The following is a 21522-nucleotide window of genomic DNA, read 5'->3' as shown; positions in this document are numbered from 1 at the left end:
GAGAGCTTGCGGTTCACCTTGACTTTCTYGTAATGTGTCTGGCAGCTGAGATCCTTTGAGTTGCTGAGAATCAAACCAAGACAGCTAGATATTTCATCCATTTTTTTTTAACAGTTGTTTTATTAGTAGTATTTGGGAGTCTTACCTTGGTTGCGATGATGTTCATTCCATATAGCCATTGCGTTGCAATTGTCTTGCTTGGTACGAATGCCCTTCAAAATCTGCAGCAACCCTTTTTGCTGTAGAATAAGTGTTAATCAGATGTCCACTGGATGAATTTTAAGGTTTGTAATACTTTCCATGTATGCATGTGTGATATGTTATACAGCTTTAATTAAATAACTACTATGGAATGTTTTCTAAATTGATCATTAATAAATGATTTACTTTGCTTTCACTAGCAGCTCTCATTCCATTAAACTATGTACAGAAAATGAGTGTTGTAGTTATGACTGTGAACTACAAATTATTAGAGTCAGACAAATTTAAATGATGATGCAATAGGTTGATCAGAATTAAGTATTCATTATAGACTGTGCCTTTGGGTCACAGTGCTTTCTCATAGGCTCCTTGGACTATCTCAAGTTGATTGTACTTTCCTTCTGGTTTTATTTCTTGTACTTTGTGGTTTCTATTCACCCCATTGCCTTTTTTTTAACTTGGCTGTGCAGTGGGTCAGCTTTTGTGAACTTAAGCACTCCAGCCATAGTTGTGGATCAAGTTCCTCTTTTGGCTCTCGGGTTCCCACTCTAAATGATAGAGCCCAGATGAGGTCCTCATTGCTGGTCTTTAAATCATTATTCTAGTTACAAAACACTGCCATTCTTTTAAGTCTGAAAAACATGGGCATTATAATTACATCAGATTTTTTTTAAGTTGCCTCAATTCAGCTCTCAATAAACAGATTTTAGACATATTAAGCATTTAGCTGCTATTGGTGTGGTCAGGTCCTTCTGCATTTATTTTTCAAATTTTTGTTTTTTATCTTATGTGTAAAAGACCCTATCCTAATTTCTTTTACCCTTTTCTCCATCTGAGAATCTTTACTGTGGTCATGCACTTACAGGGTATCTGTTTTTTGAGATTTAGGTGGAGTATATTTACTAAATGCTTAACTATGTRTTTGTTTATTTTTAACAGCCAAAGATAAATCTGAGAAAATATTCGCCCTAGCATTTGTGAAGCTCATGAGATATGATGGAACAACTTTGAGAGATGGAGAACATGACCTTATAGTTTATAAGGTAGAATTTTGAGATAGTTTAGTCTTTCCATAATAGCCAGATGAGTGTGAGCATCATTTACTTTTAGTGAATTACTTTGTAACTGAATTCTGTTGTAACTGCACAGAARAATGTTATAGAATATTATATTAGAACAAGCAGCTAAATACCAATTACTATTCAGTTGGCATATGTGGCAAATTGATGGTTAAACCTTGAATACGATTTTCTGGGGATGTTTTAATGATTGAGCTTCCAAGGCTTGTCTCTGCATCTTACTTATGTGGATTTTTATGGCTGGAGAAGAGTTGCTTCTCCAGCCCTCTAAATGTCACGTCTTGACTCTAAGCTGTAGATAGGTTAGTGATGAATTCTTACTCTTAAAGACCCACTGGATACTTCCACTTCTGGAGCAAACCTCAGAATATACAGTGTAAAAACAAAGATTTATTATTACTGGGGCTTTTTTCTAGATTTTCTTAATTGTTTCGTATTGCTGCAGGCAGAAGCAAAGAAGCTGGAGGATGCCTCTATGTATTTGAGCCTGCCATCCACTAAAATAGAATTGGAAGAAAAGGGACACCCTGCTACAGGGAAGAGCATGCAGAACCTTGGAAGCTGCACCATCAGCAAAGACTCCTTCCAGATTTCTACTCTAGTTTGTTCAACAAAGCTTACCCAGAATGGTAAGTTCATAGAACTGCAGAGCTTCTGTTCCTCGCAATTTGAATGGAGATGTGCGCATTGACCTTTTCTGTCTCTTCTCTCCTCCTTCACCTGCATGGGGTTGTCAGTTATGCAATATGGAGTGTTGGATGAATTGTCTGGACACGACCCAAGCATGTGCCAAGAGCGTGGTATCCAGCCTGTGCTCTGCCCGTGTGCTTTCTTTTGCTTCAGAATGGTGTAYGTCTGTATGCAGCAGAGTRTTTCCATATCCATTTAACCTAGGCTTCTTCCATTTGTCASGTAGTTGAGWCTTGCACTGAAATGTACTGAACACMTGCTCTGCAGCATTTTACTTGTGTGGATGTGAATAGCACTAAGGAAAATGAGTGGTGGTCCCTTGCGCGCTCCCTCCCAAGAGTAGGTGATGTCATGGCTGTGGTCCCAAGTAAGCTGTTTCGTGAGATTTCCAAGGTGCRGTAGTCCATATTTTCTGTATGGCCTAAAGAAAGCTTTGCCATCTTCTTCTGTTGGGCAGAAGATATGTGAACAGAAGACAGGAGGATTTAGAGGGACCTCCGCACAGCGCAGAGTGCTAGGAGTGGAGTTGGCATATTTTGTTCCTTTTAAAACTGCCTTATGTACATTTTTCATCTTTGTCAGCTGGCTGCCTGCATCTGAAGGCTGTGGRAACTAGAGCTCGTGGCAGCCACCGAAGCAAATATTTCACATAGCCAGCCTGTGTCCTCTTTCCTTTCTGTGCTTAGTTGCTATGGAGTGATCCCTTGTTCTCCTCGCTGCACCAGAAGGAGACTTGGGAGTGTGGGTGGGTCATTTAGAGGCGAGTGAGTCATTCGAGGGAAAGGGATCCTTCTTGGTGACTCATGAAAAACAAGGGCTCYGGACAGACGGAGCAGCCGAGCGTGTCAGCTGTGGAGGCTCTGGGTGCGGAGGGTTTGGGGTGGGGGGTAACTGCTGGAATTGGCCACTTAATGGCTTCTTCGGTCAGCTCTGTCCACGGAGGATGCTTACTTGGCTAATAAGACTTCCTAGTCACCTCACAATTTTACTGCAGTCTTTTCAGTGATATCTCTATTAAAGCACATTCTAGGTATTTCGTATTCAGAGCACATCAGATTCACTGCAGTCTGGCAGTCTTATAGCCTGAGAGGATGCTTAGCAAAAATTCAGAASTAGTTTTGGAATTCCATCGCAAATATGGAATTGTATCTTGACAATAAAGCAGTGATTTTGTGGTTTGGTACACCACAGAAACCGGCACGTGGAACGGGGCTGCTTACTGCTTTTTGTTTGTCACTGAGATTATTAGGGGTTTTCCCCAGCGTTTCCTAATGCTTATTAGTATTTAGAAATGTTTCATAGTGGTCAATATATTGACTTTGCTTTCACAGAAGAAATGTTACTAAAATTAAGACTGAGAGAAAGTTTTTTGTGTGCAATTTGCATATAATTTGCTTTGGACTTTTGATCTTTATTTAATGTTACTGATAATTACGTTGTCTGTGAAACTTCCTAGAGGTGAACCTTTCAAAGTATTATGACATTACTAAACAAGATCACCCCTTAGGCAATTTAGAAAGGGGATAAGTATTCTATTAAACTCCTACAAACCTAATTTTTCACCTAAAAATTGGCAGTGCTGTTCAGATTGTAGTTTCTGAAGCTGATTTTTTTTTTACTTTTGTAGAACTGTTAGCTAATAGTGTTCCTTTAAATTTTTTAACAACAAAAAAATCATGATTATGCTTGTTTACCAAAATGCTGATCGAAAGGAGAAAATTATGTTTTGGCCCATCTACAATATTTTTCACCCTCGGTAAGCATTTTAGAATTGGCTTAATTTTTTTTTGTAATTTTGAAAGTATGTTAGTCAACCATAGATTTTTCTGCATTGTATTTCATGTTGCAGACTGTCCTTCTGTGTATAAGCTCTTTGGATACTCAACTTGATTTCCATTCTTAAAGAACAGTAACCTATAAATGCTGCTTTTCTRTTAGTACCTTGTGTCCTTAGTGTCTGAAAAGTCTCTTAAATAGTAAAATTTGGCACTGATGAGACTTCAGCTAGTTTCTTTGAGAGAACATGATTTTGAGGTATTTACTGAGTTAACCTTTGAATAAGTGTTAGAGATTTGTGGCAGAATGCATTAGKAGCAACAAGTTGTCTCCTGGCCTTTTCTTAGGTTTTGCAATTCATTTTGAATAAGAGTAGCAATGTAAGCTCAAGAGAAGAATTAAAAAAAACCCAAGCCCAAAACAAACCGCCCAAACCAACCAACCAAAAAACACCCTTCCCCCCACCAACCTGATGAATGAGGAAGGAAATCAGCTCTTTGAGGCATGGAAACGTGCTGTTCAGCATCACTTTCTCTTGATCAGATTGTCCTCCCTTGTCACCTGAGACAGAAGAGAATGTTCTTGCCGTATCTGGAGGACTCAGTTGGTATATGCCTCTATTTTTATTCTGCTCTCAAGACTTCTTAACAGATATATCCTTTATGGGCTGAAGAAACTCTGTGATGTAAACACCAAGTATATTTTTATGCAAAGTGGTGGGSTCTTTATCTTAGACCTCTGGAATTTAAGGCAGTGTGAAGCTTGCATCAAACGATAGAGACCTGTATGTTCAGGTGATGATCAACAGCGATGCTGTCATGTAGTGGCTTAACAGGCCTAGTGGCATTGGGTCCCCTGCCTTCTCCAGGGGACTGGCTGTCTCTTTGATACCTCATGTTTGCTTTGCCACTGCTGACGTGTTGGGGGTTCTGACCGCATTAGCAGACACCCCAAGGTGGTTCATTTTAGGCTGGAAATGAGACTTGATCCCATGTGTTACAAGATATCCCCTTGCAATTGGGAGCATCTCAGTAGATCTGCTTGTCTGGAACAAGAAACCTTGGACCTTCTGTTCTTTAGGTGAGTGGATAGCAAGGTCTGTTTTGGACCAGATCGTGACATCATGGTCAGGTCAGGAGTGCGTGTAGATGTGTAGTTTTGCTTTCCTTCTTCTGAGTGGCCTCATCAAGCTGTGACAAACTGAGGTCTTGTTTACTCCAGCATAGGCCAAGGAGTTTTGGTATCTGAATTGTCTTGTTCTGTCAGTTAGAAGTTGGAGATACCAGCAAATACAGAAGGAGGAGCAAAATGGCATCAAAAGTGACATCCCCTTCTACATGAACTGCTTGTGGATAGTATATCTTATCAATGCCTGTTGTGAGACYATCAGGATGGATGTCCTTTTATTATTAGGGTGATAAGACTAGAGCTGGAAATACATTAATGGTCTTGCTGAAAAATTTTTCTGAACACTGATAACCAGARAGCTGTCTAGTGGTTTACCCATGTGTTTGCTCTTGTGAAGCAGCCAGAGTGTGTATAGCACTTACTAAAAGCATTTCTAAGTTTCCTTTTCTGCCTGAAGGACTCTTAAACCTCTAGATAATAGTGACTGCTACTGATCCAGAGGCACAAGCTGGGAAAGCCCAAGATTTCAAGGAACCAAGGAGACTAGGCTTTTGGAGAACAGTTTAGAAGAATTTTGCTTAATCATTCAGTCATACAATTAATAAGTAAAGAATAAGGCAGTGTGTGTATGACATGACAAATTCAGGTGCTACAGTGGCATAAAAATGAAGGTGATGTGAATACAAAATTAAAATAAAACAAGTCATGAAAAGAAGAAAAGCAAATCTTTAAAATCAAGAGGAAAGATTACTTCAAAGAAAAGACATTGAAATGAGAGTGGAAATATCTAACTTGAATTCAGCACCTGAGTTTTGAGKAAAAGTTTGAGCATCTGCATGTGGAAACCTCTACATGAACACAGGTCAAGGTGTGAAGAGCATAATTGGAAGGTTGGACCTCTTGTTTTTATTGTTAATAGAGATTAAGGTTTTATTTTTATTTCTTATTTAGGTATCGCTATACAWTCACAAATTATCTTGATCTGAATAAGGTACAAAGATGATGAAGGTGGCTTGTTTTGATCTGAGGATTGCTCAGAGGGGGAATTATCCCATGGAGAACTGCAGCCTGTTCCGCTGAAAGTGATCTTATTTCATCTGTTGAACTAGAGATTCTGGGGAACGTATAGCAGCTGTGCTGGCTGTCTGTATAATTCATGGAATAAACACACCTCTGCAGTTGCAGATCTTCATAAGCAGTTGATTGCTTTGAATRTTTGAATAAAACACGTGAGGGTGATGGGTTGGGGGAGGGCATTTGTCATTACTGGTAGGAGTTACCCTGGGCAGAGTTCACGTAAATATTAACTGTATTTTTGGGGGTGGGGGGAATGGTAACATGCACTAATAATCTAGTGGCAAAATTAAAGGCAGTCTTTAAAATGTCTTTTCTCTCTTTGGGCTCTTCTGCTGAGGATTACTTACAGAGAAAGTTTGTGTTGCACTGAAGTAGACCTTTAATGAGGCTGGGAGAAATGTTTCCTCGATGCTAGATTGGCTAGGGCAGGGCGAGCTTGGGGTTTTGAGTTTGCTTGCAATTCATGTAGCACCTCAAACAATGCTAGTAGGGGTATAACTTACTGGTATTCTGGCGTGGTCATTAATTTTTACTAGCATGCTTATTTGCAGGTGAAATACAGTTGTCAGTTGGCATGTGGGAGGTTGTCCTTGAAGGATACTGCGAAATGGTGCCCTGTTTCTTTCAGGACTAGTAGAAGAGAGCGAGCTTATTTTCTGTTCCCTTATTTATCATTGAATGATGAAGTGACACGATCTTAGCAGTGGGATTTATAAGTTGGGGGCAGGACCACTTCCAGTTGATTTGTTTCATGATCTGATCTGATTTGTGTCCTAGCCGTCCAGCACTTGGAAGCGCTCAAGGAATCTGGACATGATGAGTTATTAAGCAGACAACCTTTTAGTTTGCAGTGGTTTGCCTTGCGTTTTCTCTTATTTTGTTTTCACTTTATTCAGCGAGAGCAAAGCAGCTAGAAACATGCATGCTCAAAGAATCACAGCCCTGTAGGTATCACTGTGGTGGTGGCTGACTAATTTCATTTTGGCATCTTTTTCTAAAAACAACTGTGTGCAACAAAATTAAAACCGAAGGATCAGGCTTCCTTGGCCTAGATTTTAATGCTGACATGCCAAAAGCAGTCGGCTTTTTTGAAAGCCTTTCAAAATTCTTTCATGATAGAAATATTATACTTGGTTTCTGCAGTGTAAGACGTATAATAGAAATATGTTATTGTCCAGTAAAAACGGCTGACCTGTGGAAGTAAAGGTTTTATTTGTCCTGACTGTAGTTATGGTGTGTGAGTGAAAGTAACTGTCCTGCATATGATATTTGTTTTTCTTACTCCTAGTTGATCTCTTGGGACTTCTGAAATGGCGATCTAATACAAATCTGTTGCAGCAGAATTTGAAGCAGTTAATGAARGTTGATGGTGGTGAAGTGGTTAAGGTAATAAATTACTCCTTTAAAAATAAATTTAATATTGTAATTTTGCTGAATCCTGTACTTCAAAGTATTGTCTCCTGCCCACAGCTCCCCGCACGTGTACATGTGAAACCGTGACCAGGTATCTCTCAGCCTTCAGTACACTAATCTCCCTCTTCCCCCTCAAAGAACACTTCAGATGTACAATGCAAATTTCTAAAAATCTAGGACGTTTTTAGCACTTCAGTAATTTTTTATATATAAATACACAATGGTAAAGAGTGTTTGTCTTTAAGGTTAAAACATCTTAGAATTATTACGTGATGTTAAATGCATTTTTAATATATGAATGTGAAATGCATACATCTTAATGTATGCTACTGATATTTTCTTAAAATTATATCTCCTGAAAAAGATTTAGCTGAGCCAAATTATTTACATTTGCCAAGGCCATAAGGCCACTGAGTGATTGTAGTGACCTACATAAAGCCAGACTTATTTGTGGAAAAGAGTAGACTGAGACTTTATTGAATGTGTTATACTAAATTAAATCTAATCATGTGTCAAGAGATGTAATGTATTGGGGACAGATGACCCTTAAGGGTTTTTTTGACTTGATTTGGATTTTAATTTGGTTAATAGAAGCGTAATGAATGCCTCATCTTGAAGGAACTTAAACATCTGAGACCATTGACACTGTTCTTTATTAATAGTGAGGTGAAAATAGCATCTTGCATATGACTTGTTTTTCAGGAAGGTTCTGTTTACTGCTGTTTTGTTGTGGATCATTTGAGAGCTAAAAATGTGACACTGACACTTCTGACAAGTATTGTCATAGTACTGTCATTTGTAATTGTCACTAGTCTCCAAATGACATCAAAAAGTATTCAGCAGATTACTGCTTGCTGGATATCAGTGATTTTTAGAAACATCAATAAGATGCAGCACAAACAAGGTTTAACGAAAGGCAATATTAGAATGAGTTCTGCAGCTGTCTACATTCCCATTCTTTCATCTCTGTGTAGCAGAACTCATGAAATCTTGGACTTGCTTCTCCCTATTCGTTCTTTTACATAGGAATCTGAGCAAAAGTTAATTTATGCTCACAAAAGAAGAGTGAACATTTAATATTGCTCTTTTCACTATTTTCATTAATTCTTTATTTAGAAGACTGCTGTTTACTTTATCCATCTCTTACAGTAATATTCAAAAGATTTTTCTGCATAGACTACTCCACACATTAGTAATATCTAGTTTGTAACTGTTTCTTTCTATTCTTTCAGCTCTTCATCYTTCATATTTTTTAAACAATACATGATACAGGCTATGTGTATCATGAAAAGTACATATTTAAAAAAAAAAATTCAAATTTTCTTTTAAACTACTTCTGTGGTTTTTTTTTTTAACTTCAGTAAAATACCTCTGCCTACTGGTGTTTCTTTATGACTAAGAGGAGGTCAGACAAAGATACTTGCTCTGATGGATTATTTCAGCAGTACATGGAAACTGTAAATGTTATCTTCCTTTAGTGGAGGCTCTGACTTTAATAACATTTGTGCATATGATCTATGAGACTTGATAATATAAATTAATAGTCCGGCTAGTTGTACTAGCTCCCTACTTGAGAAATGTTTTCCTGTGACTCTTGGCAACAAGAAGCAATAAGCATAGGTCCCTTCAACAGCCTGTACACTTTAGAGTATTCTTCTAGCTGTTACATGAAGTCCTGGTGAACATACTTAAACCTTCCCATCTAACATGAACTCTGCCAATGGAAGTCTATGTATGATGGCCAAATGTGACATAAAGACTCGATTAGTCATGGCATGAGCACGGCTCGGGCCGTTACCCTTGTGAAAGGGACTTTGCCAGGCAGTGTTTTGGAACTGCCAGCACTTCTCTTCAAACCAAGGCAGAAATTTCTCCTGTAAAAGCTCAGAACTATGCTTTACTCCTTCCTTAAGCAAATTAATGGTTAGATGTTTAGTATAAACTTCCATGTGTCCCAGATGCCCTTTAATTAAATGAATGGGATGGCAAGATGTTTATCACTTTTTTCTTCCCTCCAATCCTGTAGTGAAGTTGTGAGATAGACTACAATTCTGTAGGAGAACTATTGGTGTGAAAACTTGGCTGTGAGCATTTTGGCATCTCTATTTTTCATCTTCAAATATTAGTAGCATGGACTGTGGCTCCACATTCACTTGTTTTGAGGACTATTTGGCATTCAACGGTGTTTAGTGAGCTGCTAAATGAAGGTTAATTCATGAGACTGAACTCCAAATTTAGTAAATAGTCCACATAATCGCATTTGGTCTAGCAGACTCTGTGTTTACAAAATGTTTTCAAGGAGGAAGGTGGGAGTTTAAGCTGTTTTTCCATCACTCCCACAATGTATATAATTTCTCTTTGTGGTTGTAATCTCTGGAAGCATTTGACTAATGCTTGTTCAGACATTCCTCCCCAAGCCTACCTTGTCTAGTCTGCAAGACAAAAAACACTTTTACTTCATTTGAGACCGATAAACTTACTAGAACAATGTGCATTGAACCCCTTCTGCCTAAACCCAAACTGTGGCAGTGATCCATCCTCGTCCTGCCTTGGAGGAGCCCATGTTGTTTTGTCATCTGACAGAAGAAAAGGCCCAGATACAGAATTCTTGGCTGGTAAAACCGATGGTGTTAATGAGCATCTCCAGTCTATGCATGTGCTACTTGCTGTCCCTGGGAAGAAATACTGTAATTAGATATGCCCAAAACAGCTTTTATCACTCTGCTTGACTTGGGTCCCTGGCACTAATCTGCTTTTGCTTTCATGTTGCACAGATCAGGGTATCCAGCCAACTGGCTAGTGAAGAGTCTTCTCTGTCACAGTGATAGAGGCCTGTAGGTTTTGGGCTGGTGCAGAAGGTTGTGTGTTCGATTTTCCCATGCCTGCATGGATGCTGTTGTTTGAAATTGTGGATCTGAGTCTACACAGTCGTGAAATGCTACGTGCTGTGCATTTGGTATTGTTCAGCTGAAAACCGAGGATGACTTTATTTGGCATGGGACTGAGTTGCTTGTCTGTTCTGTGCTCTGAAACATCAGTTCTCAAAAACTGCATGATCCTGTTAATTGTACGTTGATACTGAATCTTGAAATATTTTTGTTCATTTGCTAAATTAGACTTTTTGTTCAGGTACCAAGTGTACCATTTCTGACTTTTTTTTCCTGAGGTTGTGGTTTTGTTTGTGTTTTTTTGGAGTGGTAATGATGTATAGATGGTCAACTAAAAAGTAATTCACTGAAAAAAAAATTTACATGTTCCTTTTTCCAGCTAACTTTTAAAATGCTTGTACTGTGTAAAGTATAAATGAAAGCAAATATGTCTCCAGGTGTGTGTGAAATTTGAATTTCATTTTTCCTCTAAAATATGATGACTGGAGTATTTATTTGTAGTTCCTTCAAGATACATTGGATGCACTTTTTAACATAATGATGGAGAACTCGGAGAGTGAGACATTTGACACGTTAGTGTTTGATGCTTTGGTAAGTTTGTTTTGTTATGGATGGGCTAAACTGTAGATACTATAATGACTTGTTGAATCAATAAAACATATATGGTGTAAATGCTAGAATGAAGTTTATGACTAATAAGATCTGTTTCATTAATTTAGCTTAAAAATGCATGGAAGGTGGTTAATATATTTAAAGTTTCAGTTGGACTTGAGATCCAAAAGCGTTTGCATCACATCATAGTCATCCTCCCAGTAAGGATGGAAACAATCAAGGCCATATATTTTAGTGGATAAAGAGCTGAGTATGGGGCATTTGTAAAAACTATGTGCACATGTCAAGAATGAACTTTCTCTGTTAAGAACAGAAAGCTTTCACAGGAAAGGAGAATATTAAAGTATTGGGAGGATAACCAAAAGCCAAAGTCTCCACCTCTCTTTAATGCTTATCTGAAAATGATAATTGGYGAATGTACAGAATTAAAGATTTTTCTGAGGCTAATGGAACAATTATGCTTATTTTTCAGGTATTTATCATTGGACTGATTGCTGACAGAAAATTTCAACATTTTAATCCTGTCTTGGAAACCTACATTAAGAAACATTTCAGTGCTACATTAGCCTACACGTAAATTTGAAAAATACTTTTTTTTCCCCCTAATATGAGTCTAACGTGGCTTTTGTTCGCGCCCCCCTGGATATTATTATTTGGTTACTTAGTTGTGTAGTTTAAGTAGGAATTTGCCCATATATCTTAGAGGCAGGAAGCTTTCTGAGGAAGATGAGGCACAGTGTTTCTTTCTCTTCTGAAATAATAAAACCTTCCACTGATGCCAAGGTAAAAGTATTGGTTTTGTAGTTTTGAAGGAGGTGATGATTTGGTTTATGAATATTTTTTTCTTATTAAAAATTCTTGAAATAACAATTAGCAATCATAGTGGAGAARTACCCACCAGCAGTTTGGTGGGGAGGAGGTAGTGAAGAAAAACAGATGTTCGTTATTTTTGCTGTCTTAAGTGTGCCCCTGAGCACTTTGCTCTTACACAGTCTCTGTTGTGTGACCAGAAGATGTTTGGGAAGTGTTGACACTAAAGTAGTGAAGACCTAGACTTTTAGTCATAACTCCGATACTGCAGTCGCTTCTCGGGGTTACAGCCACGGTGGGAAGCGGGTGAAGGCTGGAGCACCCCTCGGCTAGCAGCCGGCCGTGTCTGCAAGTGCCGGTGGTGGCCCTTCCTGCTGGCAGGCGCTGAAAGCAGGCTTCCCTCCCCTAAAGAGGCAGCGAGGGAGGTGCAGGGGTAGGCTCGAAGATGGTGGAGGATTTGACCGTTCTGGCTTGATTTGTGACCATAGGCATGAGAGATCTCGGCCTCCTCTACCTCCCTTGTTTGTTTATTTAGGTCAAGTTGGTTTACTTAAAGAGAAGCTCTATCTGGAGTGTATACTGAAATTTGTAGACTTTTTATTTCTATTAAGATAAATGCATGTCTGTCAAGACACCTGTCTATTCAATATAATCTTCTGTTAGTAATAGATAATGTTGTGCTTATTTACTTTTAATGTGCATATTGGAACATACACTGTAGTTGAAATGGCTTACAACAGAACTGCTCAAGTCGCATTATAACAGCTGATTTATACTTGCTGGAAGTGTTATTTGAAGTGGTATTATTTTTAGAAGGGCATCGCTTCCAAATTTGGTATCTTTAAAATACAGAGTAAGAGAATTTCCAACTACTGTTATATACATTTTGAAAAATAAACTTCACAACTTCTAGCCCAAAATCTCTGGGAAAGCTATGCAAAGGGCAGACCTTGTTTGAAGATGAAACTCCTATTTTATGTGTTTAATTATAACAAAGTGTTTCATTATTTTTAATAATTTTTTTGATTATTAATTGCTGCATCTTTATAATAGCCATTTAACCTGAATATCCCTAAATATCCAACATAAAATAAATTTCATTAAGACTTGCTGTATTGGCTTCAAATTGGATGACGTGATAGTGTTTTTGTTTGGTTTTGTTTTTTTGTTTGTTGTTAAGAACAGTGTACCAGGGACTCTTCCAAGTTGCAACTACTCATAAGCAAAACCAAAAATGTAAGGTTGCATAATTTTGTAACTTGATGGGTATCGCTTAGGCATGTAACTTTTCTTTAAAACYGTCAAAGTTGAAATTCTTGATTGTAAGCATACTTGTAACTTGTATGTTTGCTTTTAAACAGAAAACTCACTAAAGTTTTAAAGACATATGTGGATAACGCTGAGAAGTGTGGTATCACTGATCAACTTTTTAAAGCTATGAAAGCTTTGGAGTATATCTTCAAGTTTATAGTACGGTCCAGGATATTGTTCAATCAGTAAGTATGGTGAATGCTGAAACCTCCAGTAATTTGGGGTGGTATTTCTGCCTTAGTGGTAATTGCTAGTATTGAGGTAGTTCTGACTTGTTTACACTGATGTGGTTATAATGAAGAAGTTCATGTTATGACCACGCTGATGCTGGTTATTTGTTTATAATAATATTGTGTAGCAAGTCACTGTATTTGGTCCAGCATCTGTTTTCCAGCAGTTGTCTCCAGCTATTTTCCCCAGGTTTTCCAAGCTGATTTATACACATATTACAAATGTACGGAGGGAGCTGTGTGGTGTGTTAAGTCTATATTTTGGGGGGTTTGGTAACAAAGTTTGGTTTCAGATATGGTTCATAGCTTCCTGACCTCAGTTTTCACTCACTTCAGGAAGTTAATATGTAAAGAAGGCCGATCAGTCAGTTTGCTGCTCTTATAGCAAGAACAAAATGGGGAGGGGGAGGGTATAAATTTGGAGCGGCAATTTTATGTAAAAACTTATCAAAAAATATGGGTAAGTAACACTCATTGTAAGCTCCCGAAAGCTAAACTCCTGTTCCATATCACACTGTCGAATGAACTATGGAGTCATATAGGAAATAGAAGACACTGTTCACTGTTTTACTGTTTTAGAGACATCTTAATGTGCTAGTGTTTACTTCAGGAGACAAATATTCCCTGAGAGAGCCAGATTTTCTTAATCTTGAACCTAGCTGTATGGGAAATAGTAAATAGAAGAAATGTGTATCTAACTGAGATAAATCTTAAAGTAGCACTTAAGCATATGGTAGTATTAAAATCAAGATGTGTCGCAGCCCTATAGGTTAGGTGTCTGAACAAATACTAAAGCTTGCCAGTATTTGGGAGACTTTCATTAATAATTATGTGGTATTGTCTGGTACTGTGACTGAAATGTCCCTGATCCAGGTCTAGCCTTGCTCCTGGCTTTCCTCAGACTGCGAAATTCTGGGAAGACTGAAGGTGCTGAAAATTTTCCAGCAAAATAAAGGGACAACTTTTTTGGATGGGATACCTGACATTCGTCCTTGAACAAACGGTGCTTGCAGGTCTCGGGGGAAACCTGTGGTTTGCTGATCCTGGACGTGGAGAGGGAAGAGAGTAAAATAGACTGATAGTGAGGGCAAAAAAGGCATATTTTATATGCTGCCTTTGACATATTTGCTCTTAAAAGAAAAAAGTATTCTTACAGCTAACATCCAGAGCTTCCTGCGAGCCCCCACACCACTGGTCAAAGCAGCAAGACACTGCTGGAGGTCGGATGCTATTTTGCAGGGTTGTGCCTTCTCCATGGAAAACTCTTGTCCTTGGTTTTGGAGGGGAGGAGAGAGTGGAAAGGAGGCCTGCAGAAACCCTTCTCTGAAGGGTGATACTTATTTTTAATAAGAAAACCATCTGAGTTTTTATGAAAGCTCTTTTTGTCTGTCAGTGTGGAAGAGGCTCTGGGGAGGGGGAGCAGTGGGAATTTGTGTAGGTTGTTTTTTACTTCACACTCAATTTCCTGCATAGTGAACTATACAGTGACTCATTTGGTGTTGTCTGAAGAGAGCGTCTATCCATAAAGTCAAGTATAAGTAATTATTCTAAGTTAATTTGGAAATCAGCACTTGATTTTGTACACAAAATATGAAAAAAGTTATCAGCAAGTTTAGCATGTATTTGTCTTAATTTAGATTCCATCCTTTTACTGTTACAGACTATAACAAACTTATTACAAGGGATTTATGTAGAGCTCTGAAGTTACCAACTTCACCAACCTTTCTCTAAATTAGAGAAAGTAATTTATTTCTGTAATATTCTTGCAGTGAGATTCATAAAATACTGAATGTCACTTATATTATTGCTGGTCCTACAAATCATTTTAAAAGAGAAAAAAATAATTATCTCTTGCTGCAGATTAGATTTACAGACAAAATGACCCTTTAATATTGGCCATTGGATTTCCTCATGCTAAGCACTAATTCAAAGTACTTTAGCGTTGGCAAGACAATTCTCAATGACTAGGCTTTAATCAGAGAAGCTGCTGAATGTTGAATGACACCACAATTTGTTCTGCTGTAAGACTTAAATCCTGCCTAAGGGGTGTGATTTTTGAAATGATTATAATGTAAAGTGTCGCAGTGTTCTGTAAAACACTACCAATAAGAATATTTCAGAAAAATGTCAACACGCAGTCTTTACTGAAGTTAAGAAAAAAAAAAAAAAAATTGTTACGTGTTTTAAACTCTAAGATAGTAATGTAGTAGAGGATTGAATGTATGCAGCGTTTTAGAAATGCGAAGCTAGGCAAGCTTCAGTTTTGGATAAATACGTAGAAGCCTAGTTAACCTAATTAGTCTGGGAATTCTAGGTGTTCAGTTTACCAAGGTTCATAAAGGCAGACTACTGTAAGTGAACTTTAGAAATATCTTTCAGTTATTTGATTTACTCAGTAAATGATTCCAGTGGTTATGTTGCTTTTTTGCCTTAAATTTTTGAAAGCAGTAGCAAAACCTGTCTATTTGGTGTAATCCTGTTTTTCTCATAGTTAGTGTTTTTTGTGCATTACCAGGTGTACTGAATAAATGAATGTTAAATAACTGGCAGTAGAAACACATCTGTCGCTAACTTGTTTATGTTTATTACAAATTTTCTTTTATGAAACACAAAGCTTTTTGTCTTTGCATGAAGCAGCTTGATTTATTGGACTGTCAAGTTTAGTTACTCCTTGTTTTGGTATTGGTTTCACCTCTAATCTGTTCAGGGGAACACTGAAATCCATTATTGAAATTGGGAGTTAACAAATAATTTGTGCTGCATAGCACCCAATCTTAGCCTAAATGGGGAATAGAAATTTGCACAGCAAACTGACACGATTTAATAATTTCTCTGTAGCTTTATTTCCCCTGTGTACTAGTTAAGTAGCTTTTTAAAATATCTGTGGCTCCCACAGGGTTATGAAGACCGTACTACAAATGATAAACATTAGTTTCAGTGTAAAGCGGCAAGAACATTCTGATTTTCATCTTTCACTTAAAAAGAGAGGTCCCTTTCCTGCTGTGATCCACCATGAGCTCTAAATACACCTTGATTATTTTCAAATATGAAGATATAGTAAGAATGTACATATAAAATACCTAAGTATAGTGGTCTTTTTGAGCTGGAAAAGCAATGCTGTATGCGACATTCAAGACTCTCTTCTGATAAGGTTTCACAGAAGAAAATGGAAGAAAAAGAGGTGAAAAAAGAAAATGGAGGAAAAGCTCACACTGAGAGCTGCTTTCATGGCTCATGGTGCAAAATGTGAAAGGGACATTTTTAGATGAGCTCAGGAGAGGCGCTAATGTTTCGGAGAGGAGGGCTTAGGCAGCAGAGTTGCTGTTGGATAAGGCTTTTTGAGACAGTAAAGCCTAGAGAGAAAAGTGTGGAGTTAGGCAGGGAGAAATTCCAGTTGTTTAGACTTGACCCAGATGCCAGTTTCTCCTGTGTTTCTTTTAAGCACTGATCCTTCTTTTGGGACCATATTTAGTCTGCGTAGCTTAATTTCATTTTGCAGAAATTAGTAAAATTGAGTAGTCTAAGAAGTATATTTGTGACAGCCCTTAGACAGGTGAGTCATGCATATTACCAAAGGGAGGAGAAAAAAGTAGGTTAAGTCAGGGAATTACTTGGAAAACTAGTGGTCTTCTCCCCTCCCTTCCCATTTGTAGTGAGAATCATTCTCCCCTTACCTCTTCCCTCTACATCTGAACATTTTAAATTTATTCAAACTTTTACATTTCAAGTACTCAAAGGAGTTTCAAGAGTGTTCATTTATATACCATATTGAACTAGTGGGCCAAGTTTTTTAGCTTGGTTTCGTCTTTCTTCAGTTGATGTTCCTCAGGAGTCACAGGGCAGCTTTGATCCCTCTGGAAGTACCTGACCGAGAGATCCCCTAAAGCTGGGAGGTTCCTGCTGGTAGATCAGTTCTGCGATAGTGCTGCCTAAGGGCCCAGGGACCATCTTGCCAACTTTAGCTTTGGAGGTACCTGCACTGACTGTATGGGAAACAAGACATAGACTAGGTTGGTGCCAGCTTTCTGGAAGTCAGAGGTGGAATGCATTGTAACTTTAGTCCTCCCTTCCCACGAAGAAGAGGGTTTGTTGAGGAAATAGATGGTTGACACACTCTTCTTCTTCCTTTCATGGTGTTTGGTAAGGTAACTCACTGTATGTCACTAGTGGATTTTAATGATTGCTGGCAACTTGTCTGTGTCTGGCTGCTTTGTGGCCTCCAAACTGGAGTGCTTTTGGTCTTGTTCCTCTTGGACACCTGCCAGCTCTTGTACAGAGTGGAAGGAGTTTAGCCCGTTGCTGCTTCGGCATGGGGATTTGGGTTGACTCAAAGGCCTCTAAAGAACAATACTGAACGTGGTATTTTACATGGGAAGCTTTAAAACATAAACTCCTTGTTCCTGCTGGCCAAACCCATGTCAGTCGCTTTCCATTCTTTGTCCTTCTGTGAAAGAAAAGTCCTGGTTCATTGAAGAAACTTGTAGAAATTTTAGGGTTTCTTTTTGTTGAAGTAATACAAAGAATTGTCGCCTGTTACTTGAACAACAGACTTTGCGCTACCATTTTTAGCTGGCTTGTGCTTATGACATGTAATTATTTTTCAGACTTTATGAAAACAAAGGAGAAGCAGACTTCAGGGAATCGTTGCTGCAGCTGTTTAAGTCCATCAATGAGATGATGAGTAGCATCTCTGATCAAACTGTCATAGTGAAGGTATGTACTTCGGACGTCTCTATCTTGGCTTTCCTTTTGCCTCCTGTGACAGCATGATTAAAACATTTCATCTTTGTTGCACTGGAAAACCATAATGAAGTGGTTGATGAAGCATGTGCTTGTATTTGTGCCCAAGAGTGTATTTTTACTTCAAACATGGTTAGTACTTATGGCTTCTGATAAAGACTGTTTGGCTGTATAAAGAATGTGCTTGATACAAATAAACTTATATCACTGCAAGTACCTCACTTGTTTGTTAGCAGAGCATTTAGTTAGAGATCAAATAAAGTTTAGCTTATTTAACTTCCTTAAGTTATTGTTAAGTATAACCTTCTTTTAAGGCATTACCTTTAAGATGCTGGTGATGGTGTGAATCATCATATCCTTAGGCACTTATATTTATATCCTAGGCTGTTCAGTAACTATGTTACAGTACCTTAAGCCCTAGTGCATGTGTCTTGTGGAAGACTAGGAGTGATTCAGACTGTAAAATTTTTTCTCCTGTTCTGTTGTCTCTTTAATATGATGCCCACTTTTGGTAGAATTAGCTGGCTTACAGAATTGGGAAGGTTGCAGCTGACCTCAGATGAACATGGATGTTAGTATTACAAAGCAGAAGCATTAAATTATAGGTGTTCTGGAGTTTGTATCTAGAACAGTCTGAGGTCAATGTAGCAGCATATGTGTCAATTCCAGTCTCACGTTCAACGGGTAAATCTTTTTCAGTTTGGAAGTGTATAGAGACTGTAGTAAACAGCTCTTCGGTCACTGTGATTCCTAGTRGAAGTTATTAAAAGACCTAACTCTTGACCCAGTTGTGCTGAATCATCTGAAACATGGCAATCGGGGGCTAAAAACTGGGTTTGAATTTGGGAATACTATGACACTGACTCCTCAGATATATGGTGATTCTGCATTAGAGGAATTTTCTAGAGCAGTTGGGAGGCACAAAGACTGGGACTAAGTGCTGTGCTGCGCAAGACCTTCCTGTCAAAGGAAGCTGGAAAGAATACAGCAGAAAGTACCTAAGTCGAAGACAAAGGTCCTTTGTAACTGAACACATGCAGCTCTTAAGCTAGTAATACCCTGCCAAGCTCGCAGCAAAAATAGATAGTGGGGATAAAGCTATTGAGTTGGAATATTTTGGTTTGAAAGGCAGAACCGAGACTGTAAAATCTGATAACAGAACAGGGATATTACATATTTCAAAAAAGCTGTATTGTCATCCCACTGGCAAACCACTATACCAAATGGAAATCGGTAATCTTCAGTGTCAGTGACTTTGGATATGATATCCAGTGTTTTACAAATAAAACATTTTCAGATTATGAGGATTGGATGCAAGTTTTATTTTCCTGAGACCCATTTTTGAGGCCTACTTTGGGAAGGTAGATGCAGCTGAGTTTCTTTTTCAGTAGATTTATGCCTTGAAGAAACCATTTCATCAAATACCCCAAAAATATTTTGTTGTATTCAGCTAAGATGCAGGTAAAAAGACTTTCTAGCAAAGGCTAGAGATGTCACACTGTAGCAGTGTCTGTCCTGGTCTGCATATTGTTTTATGTTTGAATCCTTGCAAACTTGCATAGGACACATCTACTGTCTACAGTTGACTACTTGAAGTAGTTAGGTAGTAGCAGATAGGTGAGGTAACCCTGTGTGAGGTTTTCTGAAAATTGTGTTTTTGAACACTTTTCAGAAGCCTCAACAACCTTTCATTCCTTATTCATTGCTTTCAGCTTCTTTGGAGTCTAGTTACTTAGGTCTTAGTATATGTAACTGTTAGTGTTGGCTTTCTGGAGATTGAGATTGCTTTTGTTATGTTCACATATTGACTGAGCACTACATTTCTTTCAGTAACTAGGACTGTATGGTTGGAATCTATTATAAAGAATATAATTATTGAATAGGTGTATAAACATGGAGGAGAGTGAGCATGGCTTCTGTAAAGGAAAATCTTGCTTGACAAACCCGCTGGAGGTTTTGGGAGGGTGTCATTAAGCATATGGATAAAGTGGATGTGATAACATGTTCAGCATGTTTATCAGAGACCTAGAGTTTGAAGTTAAATACCATGACAGTGGTGAGGAACTTCAGGAGGACTTCACAAAACTGAGTGGGCCAAAAGAGGAGCTTCAGGGTAGATGAATGTAAGGTAATACCTTTTAGTAAAGGTAAATCAAACAATACCTGCAAGATGTTCTACTTGAAGCTGACTGCGGTTCAGGAAAGATACTTTGGAGTCATCGCTGACAACTCTCTGGGATCATTGGTTCAATGTGCAGTGGCAGGCAAAGAAAACCAAAGGATTTTGGGTGTTATCTGGAAGGATAATGGGAACAAGACAGGGCTGTTGTTTTGCTTCTGTGTAGCCATGGTGCATCCACATCTGGAGTTTTGGGTGCTCTTCTGGTGTCTGTATCTCAAGAAGTGTTTACAGATGTGCAGAGAATTGTGATCAAGGAATGGTGTAGCATCCTGGAAGATAAACTATCAGTGAAACTGTTCTTCACCAAATTCCACAGTACAAGAAATAGGGTGTGCTCACTGAAACCAGTAGGAGGTCAATTTAAAACAGGTAGAAGAAAGTTGTCCTTCACTCCTGAAGCTTGCTGTCACAGGAAGTTATGGAGATAGACAGGATCAGCAGGCTTAAAAAGAAATTAGGCAGATTTGTTTATGAACCTGTGGTCTATGTCCTAAAGGGACAGGTAGAGATGCACCCTCTAAAGGATGCGGGGGGTGCTAGAAGGGGTATGGACCAGAAACGGCCGTGCTTGCTCTAAATAGCATCTTCTGTGGCCACTGTTGGAGATGGAACTCTGGGCTGGATGCACCATCAGTCTGATGCAGAAAACACTTATGCTGCTGGATACGCTGTTAGGATTTTTAGAAAACTAATGATAAGCAGGTAAGTTGCTAGGCATATTGTGCAGTGAAGATCTGCAGATCTAGCTGTAGCAATTTTGGGTTGTGTGTGGGGGGATTTTTTTTCTTTTTTTCCTCTTTTTCTTTAGCATATTTTGGGGGAAGCTGAACAAGTGTATACAAAGTAAATCTGTCTGGAGAGATAAGAAGTTGAAAAGACCTACACAGAAAACAGGTGCTTTACACCTTGAGAGAGAGGTGCTTAATTCATAAATTTGAATATAGCTATTTCTTCTTGCAGACATTGTAATCTGTCTTGGTATTTTATCAACATGAAGCAGAACTACCRCTGGAAAGTTCTGAAATCATTGACTTCTCCCTTTGGTTTGGCTACACTGGGACTTTTTTCAGCCTGTCTGTTAAGAGAATAGGCATTCAGACCGCCATTGTGCGGGGGAGAATGACTGACTAGTCCTATGTTCTTTGCAAGAATTACTTTTTATCTGTTCAAATATTATGTCCTTGTGGAAACTGAACTGTTTCTGACTATAGCTCAACGCTTCAATTACTTAATATTTTGCATTTAAACTGCTCCCCCCCCCCCCACCCCCACAAAGGGTTTGGGTACATATAAAAATAAAGAAAGCTGAATGAATGTGCAAGGGTTTAAGGCTATACAGCACAAAAGGAGACTTCAAATTTATTACCCTTTTAGGTTTATGGCTA

At 38.5% G+C, this 21522-nt stretch overlaps 1 protein-coding gene across 1 annotated transcript in view; it reads left to right on the top strand.

Annotated features, from left to right (window-relative positions):
* Positions 1–21522, top strand: part of DOCK1 (dedicator of cytokinesis 1) — a 311442-nt gene that overhangs the window by 53963 nt on the left and 235957 nt on the right. The window contains exons 17-23 of the mRNA XM_026065688.1: positions 1141–1244; positions 1726–1909; positions 7240–7337; positions 10754–10843; positions 11337–11437; positions 13036–13170; positions 17820–17928. Coding sequence (XP_025921473.1) covers positions 1141–1244; positions 1726–1909; positions 7240–7337; positions 10754–10843; positions 11337–11437; positions 13036–13170; positions 17820–17928 — 821 coding nt within the window. The remainder of the gene's footprint in view (positions 1–1140; positions 1245–1725; positions 1910–7239; positions 7338–10753; positions 10844–11336; positions 11438–13035; positions 13171–17819; positions 17929–21522) is intronic.

Source organism: Apteryx rowi, unplaced genomic scaffold (assembly GCF_003343035.1).
Source record: "Apteryx rowi isolate R43461 unplaced genomic scaffold, aptRow1 scaffold_23, whole genome shotgun sequence".
In the NCBI taxonomy this organism is placed as follows: Eukaryota; Metazoa; Chordata; class Aves; order Apterygiformes; family Apterygidae; genus Apteryx; species Apteryx rowi.
Note: the sequence above shows the minus strand (reverse complement) of the source record. Positions and strands in the feature narration are given on the sequence as shown.